This window comes from Brachionichthys hirsutus, chromosome 3 (genome assembly GCF_040956055.1).
Source record: "Brachionichthys hirsutus isolate HB-005 chromosome 3, CSIRO-AGI_Bhir_v1, whole genome shotgun sequence".
Classification (NCBI taxonomy): domain Eukaryota; kingdom Metazoa; phylum Chordata; class Actinopteri; order Lophiiformes; family Brachionichthyidae; genus Brachionichthys; species Brachionichthys hirsutus.
The window spans coordinates 2831113-2844644 of NC_090899.1; the positions used below are offsets into that span (position 1 = coordinate 2831113).

The 13532-nt window shown below is 47.7% G+C and overlaps 1 protein-coding gene across 1 annotated transcript; it reads left to right on the forward strand.

The window, feature by feature from the left end:
- Positions 1–9142: 9142 nt before the first annotated feature.
- Positions 9143–12015, forward strand: LOC137917744 (uncharacterized protein C1orf232). Its single transcript, XM_068760470.1, has 4 exons — positions 9143–9256; positions 10014–10094; positions 10216–10322; positions 10901–12015. Exons 1-4 carry the CDS (start codon positions 9173–9175, stop codon positions 11268–11270), a joined length of 642 nt encoding a protein of 213 aa, XP_068616571.1. The 5' UTR covers positions 9143–9172; the 3' UTR covers positions 11271–12015.
- Positions 12016–13532: the final 1517 nt, after the last annotated feature.

Sequence of the window (13532 nt, forward strand, 5' to 3'; positions counted from 1 at the left end):
GCTTGCTTTGTCATTTTAGTAAGACGTAAACTTTAATGAAGAAAAACTACTTTTGGATGTGACCAGTAGCTAATCCCGTTCAGAATTACGCTGGGGTCGATGGATCATCACCGCTAACGGTTGTCTTGAAATGCAACTATCATGGAAATTATAGCAATGTTTGAACCAAATTAGAGTATATCAAACATGCCTTCGTTAATTACAACGGTTGTAATAACATCACAAATAGATGGCGCTGAAGACGACTTAAAATGTCAGCACGTAAATGCATCATTTTTTACATTCTTTGCATTTAAAGTGTGCTAAACTGATTAAAGGACCTTGACTTTAGCTGTGGAGTCTTGTCATTGCTTCGTGGTACCGATAGAGGGCGCCGTCGCGTCACTGAAGACGCTTCGAACCCGGTACCTTCATGCTGGCCAATCAAACAAGCTGCATGTCCAGGTGTGTTTAAAGAGGAGAGACGCGCGCGCGGTCGAACTTAAGTGACGAGCGCGCTCCTCTGCTGCAGGGATTCGATCACATACGTCACGCCCGTGTTCTTATTGATCCGGACGGAGCCCGACTGACCCCAGAACTGACCCGAACCTTCTGCAGCTGTAGGTGAGAATGTGTGGCGCGCTAAGGAAGATGGTCACCACGTGGTCGTAAAGAAATGGGAAATGTTTGGTCATGTTTAGTGTCAAGAGCAAAATAAGTGAGAGTTTGACTACAAATATCGATTATAGTGAACTTTTTATTGACCGTCAGATTTCTGCTAATTACGTCACTCAGTCAGGGGGTTCATTGAAAAAGGAAAGTTGCGTTTGAGGGGCGTAGGTCAATTAAATGCTGCTAATTGGCATTTTCAGCAACAACAATAAAGCAATAAAGCACCGGTTAAAAGTTCGGGCACACTTTCCCGATCGGACTCATTAATTTAAATGATGAATTTGATGTGCGTTTTAGCTGCGCAGTCTTTAACTTTATGAATTACTTAGTGGCATGTATCTCAGAGACAAACGACAATATTTAAACGTGTTTTTGTTCACCAAGATGAATCGAAAGTGGGGGAAGGCTGAAGCAAATATTATTGGAAGTTGCTGTTGCGTTGAATTAAAATGTGTATTTTTAAATGCTGTTTATGTAACTTCTTGCTTGGCAGGCTGGTTAAAACGATGACTTCTCTACATTTTGTGTGTGTAGAAGCTGAAGAAGAAGAAAATTTGTTTGGAACAGAAAGACTATCCTCCCTCTTTGATTGGATTTACACTCATGCTGGTTTATTTGGGGGGGGGGGGACATTTAGATCTTTAGTTTGAGCAATCTCTGGTGAGAGAATATGCAATTAAGATTTCGTTTTGACTTTTTGGATTAACTAATGCCTTTCTTCTACCTTTACTTTATATGCAAATGAGCTTAAGATCAATTATTGAGACAAAGTAATGAGATGAGTCCAAAGTAGAACTCTAAAGCACGTTGCTTCATCGCCTCCCTCCTAATTCAGTCTGGTTACCGCTGGCATTTTAAAATGTGGCCACGCCCGCTTGCATTCCTGTCCCAGCCTCAGGTAAACCTGAATAGCCTGCAGGTGACTCACCTGTACAGACCCCCCCCCCCAGACACTGAGCTGGCTGCAGAACCAGCTGCCAGTTAAGAATGTCCTGCCCTCTGATGAGCGGCGTCACCGACGTGAGATTCTCGTCTCCTGCGTTCGCGCTGATTGCGTTGAAGCGAGAAAATCGGGATGCTCGAAATTAGCTTTGAGCTAATCTTGACCAAGGTAGCTTTCAGCGCATGTTTGTCGAGCAAGAGGAGACCCATATGCCTAAATTGTTTCCTATTTACTTTACAGTCACATCCGAGGGTTCACACAGGGATTTCCTTGTTGATTGGGGGGGGGGGGGGGGGGGTGTTCTCTGAAGCCACCTGATGAGAGTAATGTGTTTTGACAGTGTGGGCGTGTGCGTTTGAGGCGAGCCTACAGATCTGGTTGGGTGAGAGCAGGGCTGTGTTTTTAGAAAGGCGGGGCGGAGCGTCGGAGTCTCTCCGGCAGTTTTCCCGAGTTTCGTCACTCTGCTTGGCATCGGCCGGGATTTTCAGCGCGTCTGGGACGTGGAGCGTCCCGCCGGTCCCGTTCCTGCCACGAAAGGGCATCTGGGAGGTGAGGAATGACAAACCGTTGCTTTTCAGACAAGTTCTGAGTTGCCACTTTACTTGGATGACATTTCTCTAAAGTGGGGGGGTGCAACCAGGTTGGCACATGTTTTGCCTGCTCCACAATCATCATCATCCTCCTCTTCTTCCTCCTCCCCGGGGCATCGCATGTGCAGACAGTGCTTGTGATCTGTCTGGAAAGTGTTTGCTTCTCCCTGTTGGGTGTTTGTTGTTCTTCTTCCATGCGCGTTCCTTTCGGTGTTCTTTCCCAGCAATCCTGTGAAACGCCTTTTTATTCTTCTATAACAAACGGGACCGTCCGTGCCTGAAGGAACGAAGTAATTTTGTTTCGCTGCGTCATGAACTGGTGACTCGATGCTCTGTCTCCGTTCACAAACGATCTGAGGCCGTTGCGGTCCAGAAGACGCCCCTAAGACGGTTCCGTGCGGGACCTGCCTGATAAAGCCGCTCGTAATTTGTGGGTGTCGCTGGATTTTAATTATGATCTTAAAGATGTTCCCTGATTGCAGGCGAGAGAGATTTACTGTCACTGCTCGGATGGTTTTCGGTTTGACTTGCAAGCGTTTCTCTCTTTGGAGGTGATATTTACTTCCAGAGTAATTTAGACGATTCGACGCGCCTCAAAGTACTCTCCTTTCATTGGTCGTGTATTTCTTGGCGTTTCCCGGCCGCTGGCTGTGTATTTGTAATCTTTTAGCCCGTTCTCCTTTTTTAATTCCCTGCAGGGACGCTTGGCTCTCGCCGCTTTGAGCCGCCTCGCATCAACAGATATGATCATCCGGCTGGGCAGGCTGACGCCCGGATACTTCCGCCTCCTCCAGGTACATCAGGAATGAGCCTAAACGCCGTTTCTTATTCAGCATCCATCGGTTTGAATTTTCCGGCCTTTTACGGCTTCCCGCTGACCGGAGGAGCTCAACGGGACGGTTACGTAAGGCAGAGGGGAAATGACGGGACTACTTTCTGTCTCATCACGCGCTTCACTGGTTTGAACGCTGCTTGCAGGACGTGCTTGTTCACCCGAGTCTCTCACCCCGTTCTAAATGTTTTATGCGTTTTCCTCTCGGAGGTTTGGTCGTGCAGCTGAAGGCTCATTGGTTCTGCTGACTCTGACCTTTGACCTTCAGTCCCATCCTTGTTGTTGTTTTTTTCTCCTCCACCCCCCCACCCCACCCCACCCCGTAGAGACAAGTTGCAGGCGAGGTGCAGACGCAACCACAAGACCGTGCCATCAATCAGATCGCCATGATGCTGGCCATCATGGGCCTGGGTTTGTCCTACTACAGTGCCAAACAGATGACGGAGGAGGTCCGTGCGCATCCTGAACCATGACGAAACCCAGCCGGCTCTGATCAGGGATCGGCCAATGAAGAGCGGCGGCAGGGACGCCGCTCCTCTTACCTCAGTCTCAGGCCGCTCTCATCGTGGGTCGAGATTTCAGGGTTGCTTTTAAGTGTTTTCTTGTTTTCTGTGCTGTCTGCTCTCGAACCTTGAGGGATTCGTGGGGGGGGGGGGGGGGGGGGGTCGCTCGGGAATCATGGATTAGTTCAGGTTGGAAATAGCCAGTCGACTTCCATCGGAGTTTGACCATTAGTCGTTACAAAGGAAACCCCTCCGATGCTGCGAGTTCTGCCGCGGTCTCGTCCCGGTACGATTCAACTTTACGAACGGCGACGCCTTAAAGGGGAAGTGCTGAAGGCCATCGAGATGCCTCTTGTAACGAAGTGGTGGCGGGCCAGGTACGGGTTTATGGAAGAGGATGGGAGTTGGCTGAATTCCTGTCTTACACAAGAGGACCTCACCGGGGGTTTTGGGAGCCGTGTTCCCAAACTGTAAATATAAATGCTCTCGAAATGGACCCGTCAGGTGTGCGATTCAGTGACTATCGCAGAAAAGGGGCTTAAAGCTACCCTTTCTGTTGAAACATTTGTGGTGAAAGGACCCGTTCATGCGACTTTTAGAACCCGTCAGGCAGTTTCTGCGACCTTTACTCGGCATTGCACGAGTGTGCAGACTCTGCCTCGATTTTATTGATGAGTGAATGTATTTCTTGTCGTGCGTAAATAAAGCTGGGAAACATTTTTCGAGTTCTCTCTTTCTCCTTCCAATGAAGCCAATCGTCCGTCGGGCGGCGGCGGCAGCTGGCGAGCATTTCCTGTCGCGGGATCCGTGGCGTCCCTCTGCACGCGGCAGGCTGCAGGCATTCTGAGCCGGGGCTGCTGATGCGTCCTTCCTTGGCACGCACAAGCCCAGAAAAAAAGAACAGCTCTTAATGTAGGGAGGGGTTTCCAGTTGAGTGAATCCGAGATGAGATGCGCTCACAGGAGCGAGAATCTGGGCTCTGTTCAGCTCGTCTGTCTCTTGATGCAAGATTAGAGTGCAGGAGTTCAAGCCCCCCCCCCCACGTTCCGAGCTGTGCAGCAGCAGCCATTTTTGTGACCTGTGATCAGAGCCCTCTTTTTTTGGGGGGGGGGGGTTGTTAGTCCTCGTTGGGTACGATGAGTGTGAGAGACCTCGACAGGGCGCTCACGTAAAACGGACATTTAGAGTTTTCCGCACGTTATTCCCACATTTTCCTGCTTCACAAACGCGTTTGATGAGAAATGGCGGCGGCTGTTTTCGGCGCGTTGCCGCCTTTTCCACGCAGGGCGAGGATTTTAGAAAGTGCGCATGCCTGCTCGCCATCTGACGCGATGCCCTGTGACAGGCCGAGATCTCGTTGGGCGCCACGTGCCAGAAACTCCCCCCACCCACTTCCCGTCCTCTCGCACATCACTGGGCAAAGAGCTCGCGTCGGCGTTTCAGTGATGCTGGGCCTGAAACGTCACCCATTGGTTAACCGGCGATGACCTGGTTCTGAGCCGCAGGGACAAAAGGAGGAGGATGGGGTCATCGGGGGGGGGGGGGGGGGGGGGATTATTAGTGTGAGATGGGCCTCCATCCCCATCATGTTAACATCAAGCCAGCTCTTGATGAGAGGCCTTGAGGGGTGGGGGGGGGGGGGGGCGTCTGCTGAAAGGAGGGTCGCTGTGGGGTGTTCTCTGCATTGACGCTGCAGAGAACACAATGTCCAGATCCCCCCCCTTCGTTTTGCTTTTGTGGCGCACAGGGAAAAAACACAATTTAGTATAGCAGCCATCTAACCTGGTGTCTCTTAATCCGCCTCAGATTCTCTCTTAATTTCCCCCCATGATTCCCTTTTCATTAGGATTTACAGAAAAGCGGCTTATCTGTATTTCTATTTATGCCCCCCCCCCCAGAGGGTCGGTAATGGCGCTGCTTTATAAAGGTTTATAGCTGATGTCATCCTGTCAGGAACATTTTGGTTGGTCACACTCAGCAAACATTCACAGCCCGGTTTCTTCTTGAACTGTTCAATGACGGATATTAAAATTCATTTCCTGTGTGTCATCCTGATCTAATATGTCGCCTGTTCAGCTGCACCGAAGCGTCATTCAGAAATATTAACAGGATGTTTGCTTTAACATGGCAGCTGTCCCTGCTCTGTCACATGACCTGAGCTTTCATCGTCCTTCACGCCACGAGGAAAAAAACACACGGAAGGAATCGTTTGCAGGACAGTTGACAATTTAAATGCTAATCCCACGTTGTCAAGACAGAAAGCAACACACAGATCTGTGTATATAAAACCGACGCTGATAATCCTAAAATCACAATCGACGGGGATGTTGCTCCTGCAGCCGCATGGCCTTGATGGGAACATTTTTGCTGCTGAGCCTCTGTATGAACGGAGGAGGACGGTGAGCCCCTGACTTCCTGTTAATATTGGTGTGGAAGGCCGGTTGGAATTCCAGCGGCTGCGGGAAACATCAGGCCTTTGACCTTTAAAAAAAAAAAAGAAGATGCCTTCAAATGAGGCAATATTCAGTATCAACCTGAAGAAAAGTTCACTATAAATTAACTGACAGGTTACGACATAGCTGGGTTAGTGGGGGGGGACGTATGTAGGAAGAGATCCAGGAGGAAACCCAACAACAGTCCTAACCCCATTTTAATCCCAGCAGAACATTTAGAGCGCCGGACGAACACGGCTGCCGGTTGGTTGGTTCGTTGACTGATATATTGATCTGGAAGCTTCACGATCGGCCCGGGAGGAGAAGGCACGACGCCACGGCAACAAGCAGCTGTGATTGGATGCCGTTCTGGTCCTTCAGCTGTTACGTAACACGATTCATGGCACGCACGGCTCAAATGCTCTGGTGTCCATGCGTGCATAAACACACGTACATGTAATATTTGGGGTCTTTCTCAGTGCAGTTATATCCGGTGCACTAATGGCCGATGAGAAAGGCATGCGGTCCGTAAAAGCTGCACCTCTTCCTGCTTTGAATAAAAACAAAACCCCACCTTGGTAACTCTTGATGTGTTTGTTTGTACACTCTTCTTCTTTTGGATTCTTTTGTGTGAATCATGAACTCTTCTCTGCGGCTGGATTGTTTGCTTGGGAATTAATTCCTGTTGAGTGACACTAGCTTGCTCAACGCCGGGGAAATGCCTGCAGCCATGTCACAAAACCCTTCTCAGAACTGCCTCACAAAAAAAAAACATGGATGCAGTCTCGACCACATGCGTTCTGACTGAGAGGTAAAGATAGGAAACGCCTCAGGGAACCGGAGGCCCACGCTTGAAACCACGCCTAAATACAGAAGCATTATCTCGTCTTGTCATTCTCCTTCCAAATATTTACATGTCACGCTGCGTGCTGCGAAATGTTCCCATCCAGATCTGGAAAAATGCCACAAACACGATGGCATGTCGCCGCACTGCTTCCTGCTCCTTGATATAACCCAAGAACGCTTCTTTATTCTTACTCAGAGCGATGTGAGGCTTTCCTTGTATCACAGGTGTTCACCAGGTGCAGCATCTTCCTCTGAAAGGAAACCCAAACACGTTAATCAGCAGGAAACATAAAGGACACGCATGGCTAGTCTAGTTTTATATTTTCTATGTCCCACATCTCCTGTTTTCACAGATCAATCTCCTCCTTGGCCATCAATTCTTCATTGATGGCCACTACTACTTAAAATTGGGTGTGAACAGAATTACATGTTTATTATCACCGTGGCAGAAATCTCAATCTTAATCTCAATTCAACATGACTTAATGTAGACAGTTCTCAGGGTGAGACTGGATGTTCATGATGGAGGGATGTTCCTAGTGGGGGTGACACCAAGAGAGGATGCTCCTGTATGGACTCTGAGGCTCTTACACACACACACACACACACACACACACACCACACACTTTATGAACGGACTCTTGAGCCACCTTGTGGAAATCGAAGGCTACAACCTGTAACAGGAAGGATGCGCGACGTTTGTCTGGAAGTCATTAATAAATTAGAATAAATGTTTTGAATAAACCCAAATAAGAGGAAAGCCAGACAGACACGCACGTGAGAGACGTGAAGTGTTGTCCAGGATTGCTTTCTTTTCTCTCTCCGCTGTAATAAAAGAGGGACGACAGTCACAATCGTCGATCTATTAAAAAGTATAAACTCTCATGAATCAAATCTAACAAACTCTAATGTGTCTTCTGACGGCGAACGTCTTCACTGTCCCGACGCCTTTCTGCGAACTTCCTGCAAGGTGCAGCTCATTAAAACACAAATCCATGTGGACTTTAGTAATAAAGCCTTTTGCCTTCATCTTCTTTGAGGGTTTTAATACGCATTCCTTTTTGGTTTCTATAATCAGACACGGGCATGAAGGCCACAAGAGAAGCGCCGCCGCCTGAAGTATTTGGGTGTGTCCATCCCATGCCTGAAACACGAGTCGCTGGAAGCTCTTCAACTAACCAGCATCCATCAGTCTGTGTGTGTGTGTGTGTGTGTGGACCCAGTGTCCATACCGGTGCATTCATAATTCACACTCGCGCTATGAACTCACGGCTTCGTTACTAACGCCGTGCGGTAATCAAATCCAGGAACAGGAAAAGCAACAGCACAGCGAGATCAAATCTCTCCGGTGTATAATTAAGACTGTTGTCACGGCAACAAGATAAATGCATATCAAGTCAATATTGAGATGCTTGCTGCTGCTGGGGGAGAGATAACCCAGACATCAGCAGCATCGTGAAATCAGTCATGGAAGCTTCACACAACTCTTTAAATGCACACAACCCTATCAGGTTGCCAAGCAACAAGTTATTGGAAAACCCCGAGCCGCACCTTTAATCTGATTGGTGTGTGTGGGCCCTGATGGGTTGGAGCAGCCAATGAGAGCGGAGAGAACAGCGAAGACAGGGTTCAAGTAACAATGGAAGGTGCAGTAGTTGAGTTAAACGTCCATAAATAAACTGCAGGGATGAATGTGTGTGTGTGTGTGTGTGTAGGTGTGTGTGTTTGTGTGTGCGCGGCATTTTAAGAGGATTATAAATGACATTAAAGACAATTAATGCATGTTTTGTAAAAGATTTGTAATTATCTAAAGCAGGAATCCTAATTTTGAAGGGTTTTAAATGAACTTAAAGGTGCTGAGTGTGTGTGTGTGTGTGTGTGTGTGTGTGTGTGTGTGTGTGTGTGCGTGCATCAGGTGTACAGACTATGTCTATCAACAAGGGCTGACAATGGACCTCTGGCTCCGGCTGCGAGACCCTTTGAAATATGAATGAAGAAATCTACACCTGTTTCCAGGTAACCAAGGCAGCGATTCTGAACCGTGACGCTGAACTTGGTGTGTGTGTGTGTGTGCACCTGCGGGGGGGCGCATGCATGAACAACACAGCTCCCCAGCTTTGCCTGTCCAAACACTCCAGCAGCTGTCAGCCCGGCCGGCCTGACGGGACCGACCGTCAATCCGACGGAGCAGACGCGCTTGTGAAATGCGGCGGCCCTCGGTTGAAGGTTCCCCGCCCGACCCAGGCCACTGAGACCTTTACGAATGGAAGTGGGTCAAAGTTGGACCAACTGAGACAAGCCTGAAGCTGCGAGCGGAGACTTGGCTGGGAGGTTGGACAACCGGTGGAAGAAAGACGCCTCTGCCCCAGCGCAAGTATGAATCCGTTGTGGAAGGTTTACAAGAGCAAAGTGATGAAGACCCTCAACCCAGAGTACGAGGAGGAGGACGCCGCCGAGGAGGTACGCACTTTATGCTCTCCATCCTAATTCACGAAGGTGCAGAATCAGAAGTCATCCTTTATTCATCGCAGGGTCGCGTGATCTGCCTGTGCTGTTCTGTTGTCCCGTGCAAGCGGACCTTAAAAGCAGAACTTCCTGTGTGTTCCGGCGGTTTGAATCCTCCAACTGACAAAAAAAAAAAAAAGATCTCTGTTCATACTGGGAATACATTGAAGATGATATTCTGTAACAGATGTCCGTGTTTTTGATCTCTGACTCTTATCTACATTTCCATTCGATGAATTCATTGATATGCGATCTGATTATCTCTCCGCCATCAAGGCCGCAGCACCGGCGCTCCTTTAGTGCCAGTTTCAGGTGCCAGTGAACCAGACACAGCTGACCCAGATATCTGGTTGAGAAACTCGATGCGGCCTTGGAGCCGAACCAACAAGCCTATATAGCTGGCATTCCGTCGACGGACACGGGAACGGGACAGAGAGCCGAGGCCCTCGGGGCGGATTGAGATCAAACTAGCGCGGTGCCGGGGGTATCTAATGGGGGGCAACGGGGAACACGGCGTGTGTTCGGAACGGTACATTCCATTGAGTTGGATGTCGGACTTGTCCTCGTTGATATTTGAGTCACTGGATTCGTGTGCTTGTGAAATAGGAGAGGGGTATTTTTGTTCCACGTCAAAACTCACGTCACTGATGTGGAAATACAACTTAAATCATTTTGAAAGGCATCATCGGTTTGTCTCCGTTCTCTGCTGTAGGTCACAGAGGTGGGAAATGAAGTCATGAGTCCAGTGCAAGAGGACGAGGCGCCCAACGCCGTCGCCCAATTGGCCAGGAAAGTACGTAAAAACACCCGACAGCTCTGTTTAGCGTATAAGAAATGTATTATTACAAAGTATGAAAGGCAGCACCGGTCGTTAAATTGATCTTTGACCTTTGACCCTTCGTGTGCACGGCCAGATGCAGGGGGCGGGGACTAAAAGCTGGAACAGACTGTCCACTCTGTTCAGCAAGGACGATGAGCACCAGCTTCTAGAGGAGGCCGAGGGCCCGCCGGTCCCCGACCAGTGAGTGGAGCTCGTTCTCTTCCTGGTCGAATATTTGAAAAATCTGAAGAATATTTGTTCACCTGCTCACCAGTCATCACTTATAAACGACGAGCTTGACACAACTTACTCTCTGCTGAATGCGAGGCTACAATCAGTATGCTAGCTTAGCTTAGTTTAGCATTAAGACCTGAATCAGGTATCCCGGCCCTTCATCACCCTGGAGATCAGATATTTAGAAGTTTACAGGTTCGAGCTCAGCAACAAGATATAACCCCCCCCCCTTTGGAGTCCAGATGTCTGTGGTGGTGGTGGCGGCCGATGACCTGGTGAAACTGATGAATAATGAAGTCAGAGGATCTTGTTTGGGAGGAAGAAGGTGTGGAAAACAGCAACGGAGAGCGCGTCATGTATCAATAGACAGAAGCGAGGCGATAGGCTAACGGCGAAGGCGGCGCTGTGCTAATGGCTAGCTGTAGCTAGCTTCTGAGAATGGTTGGTCATTCAATTGATGCTCATGATAGCAGGAAACGTGTACTGAATCTATGCTAGCGCTATTGAAGCTCCGGCCGCTAAAACGATCACTGCTCCTTTCTCAGTCCTCTCGCAGTGAAGCCGGAGGAACCGCCTCGAGTCGCTCGCCGCACGGGATTCTGGGATACCTTTTCAGCCAACTGGGCCTCCAAGAAGCAAGCGGAAGCTGCAGCCACTGCTGCTGCAGCCAATGAGGTGGCAGCAGGTCAAGGTGAGGAGGCGGTTACAGGAGCCAGAGGGGAGGAGTCCCAGGATGGGCAGGCGACCGTGGGAGAAGAGAGCGAAGGAGGAGGAGGAGGAGGAGGAGGAAGACGAGGCACCAACAACAGCTTCTCCAAATACGTCTCGCTGGGACGAGAAGACGCTGAAGGAGAATCCTTCAGGTGGAACTTTGTCACCAGCAAACTGGCCGAGCTGAAGACCAAGACAAACTAGAGATTCATGGGAATGTGAGGAATGCGAGGAATGCGATGAAGGATTAGGAGGCGGAACAATTACACAGAAAGTCCTGTAATTATTCAGCTATTGTAAAAGTCACTTTTAATCCCTGAACTGATGCATTGGTCCAATATAATCTCTTTAAAAGCACGATTAGTGCACAAAAATAACAATAGACTAGTATTTATTTTACCTTTATACACTGTTTAAGAACAAAACATTCTCAGGAAACAGAGAGAGTCATCTTTAATTCTTTGTTCTCTTGTTTAAGGTCAAAGAGGGATATTTTATTTCCTGTCTGCTAAGACTAAACAATGTCTATAATAGCTTTTAAACCATAAGGAAAAGGTTTCCCCACCTGTCACCAAACTTGATCTAATCTGTGGTTTAGCAAAACCCGGATTAAAAGATTGAAGGCAGTGATAGCTGGATTAGTGGGGGATTATCCCACTTAAACTGCTCAGAGGGCATTCCGGGATTTCTGTTGCAGTTTAACTATTGCACAACATTTTATAAACTGCGTTTCCTCTCCTCGGACGGCAGGAGGTGGAAGCTGAAGGTTCGATAAAATGTGGAGATTATAAATGTGTGGTGAGACTATGACTGAGATTGACACGTGCAAAGTGTGAGTTTTTGAACATTCCTGATTTTTGAGCTGCGGAAGAAATTTTAGATTTAAATATTTTATTTTAAGAGTTTTTGTTTTGTTGTTGTTGTCTTGCTAAATTCTGCTATTTTGTTTTCTGGTATGATATAATTAATAAATACTGAATAGAAATCAAGAATCAACGGTTTATGGATCAAACACCCATAAGTTTTTTTTTATTTTTTTAGGACAGGTGAGAGGAGGAATATGTAAAATAATTTAATTGAACCTTTCATCTTTAAATTCTTGTCTTTTTTTAAAATGCAAAGCATACAAACTTAAATTAGGTCTTAATAATAAATTGCACAATCTGACACGTCGTAGCAGGAAACCCATAAATACCGCATTCCACGCAGGGGAGGAGGTCACGTGACTGTGTTGCGTTCATGTCCTCTGTTACCGGGGAGACCTGAATGGAATCGAGTCATCATTACTGTTATTAAGCCCACCTGTGTTATTCCTGCTCCTGTTTCCCTCCATTAGTGACGTGAAAGGTGAGTAACGTTGACGTCTGGCTTCGATTACTCTACGATCATACTTTAGTGATTTGTGTTTTAACTTTAAACAACAAAGACATACAATAATTCTCTTTATTTTGTCTTTTTTTTCCTGATGTTTTTAATCTTATGCTTGGATTATTTACGGTTTTGCTTTTTTTCTGACGTCATTGCGACACACAATGAGCAGCAGTACCAGAGTCCGGCCAGCAGGGGTCTCCCTTTTACTTCTTAAAAACACGCTGATGCTGCAGCGACCGGTATATTCATTCTCTATAATAATAATCTAATTTACTCTGTGGCCGCTCTTTTCCTATCGCCTCTTTTATTTCCTGTTTTTTCTGTTCCTACGCCCTTTTCCGCTTCCTCATATAAAAAACCGTTTCCTTTTCAATTTAGAGGCCTTTGTTGACGTTTCCATTTGAGCTTGACAACACGCCCAAATTAAACGTGAATCATGACGTCAGCAAATGGACCCATGGCCTCCATTATTTCCCAATGTTTCGGTCCGTCCTTCCGGATCCTCCCGTTAAAAGCCAGTGAGACTCATTATTTTCGTGCCGTGATTTCTGGGATGTATTTTTTGTCTCTTTCAGGCCTTCTGGTTTCATTGCGTTTGAGAAAACGCGGATTTCTCTCCCGTGTGAAACCTCACAGAAGTTACGACCTGCCCGGCGTGACCTCATCTCAGGACTGCGTCAAACTGTCTCATCTCCCTCATGATCCAGGTAGACCCCAAGGTCCCCTCCCCTGGGACAAAAGAACTCGTATGGTTTAAATAAGCATCAGGGATTGAAAATAAGGTTTAGGAAGATTAATTTTGGGGGGGTGGGGGTGGGGGGGGGGTCCCTTTGCCTTATTTCGACACTGAAGCCAAATTAGTAAAATTACGTCACGGTTCCAGCAGCCTGGATGAGTCAGGATCTGTCATTCCACTTTTCACATGAGGCAGATTTTAGTCAGGATGGATTAGAACACACACACACGCATGCATGCGCTCACACACACGCACACACACACACACACGCACACACTGCTAACTCGTTACGTCATCGGTCGTCCTTTCAAACAGGTGTGTCCCTCACCTCGTCTCCTGATCCCGTGACCTTTGGCATT

Bases quoted from the DNA above. Each gene is read 5' to 3' on its own strand.
- LOC137917744 (XM_068760470.1), top strand. From the start codon at position 9,173: ATGAATCCGTTGTGGAAGGTTTACAAGAGCAAAGTGATGAAGACCCTC. The intron at 9,257-10,013 runs GTACGCACTTTA...TCTCTGCTGTAG, and splicing joins AGGAGGACGCCGCCGAGGAG to GTCACAGAGGTGGGAAATGA. The intron at 10,095-10,215 runs GTACGTAAAAAC...GTGCACGGCCAG, and splicing joins TCGCCCAATTGGCCAGGAAA to ATGCAGGGGGCGGGGACTAA.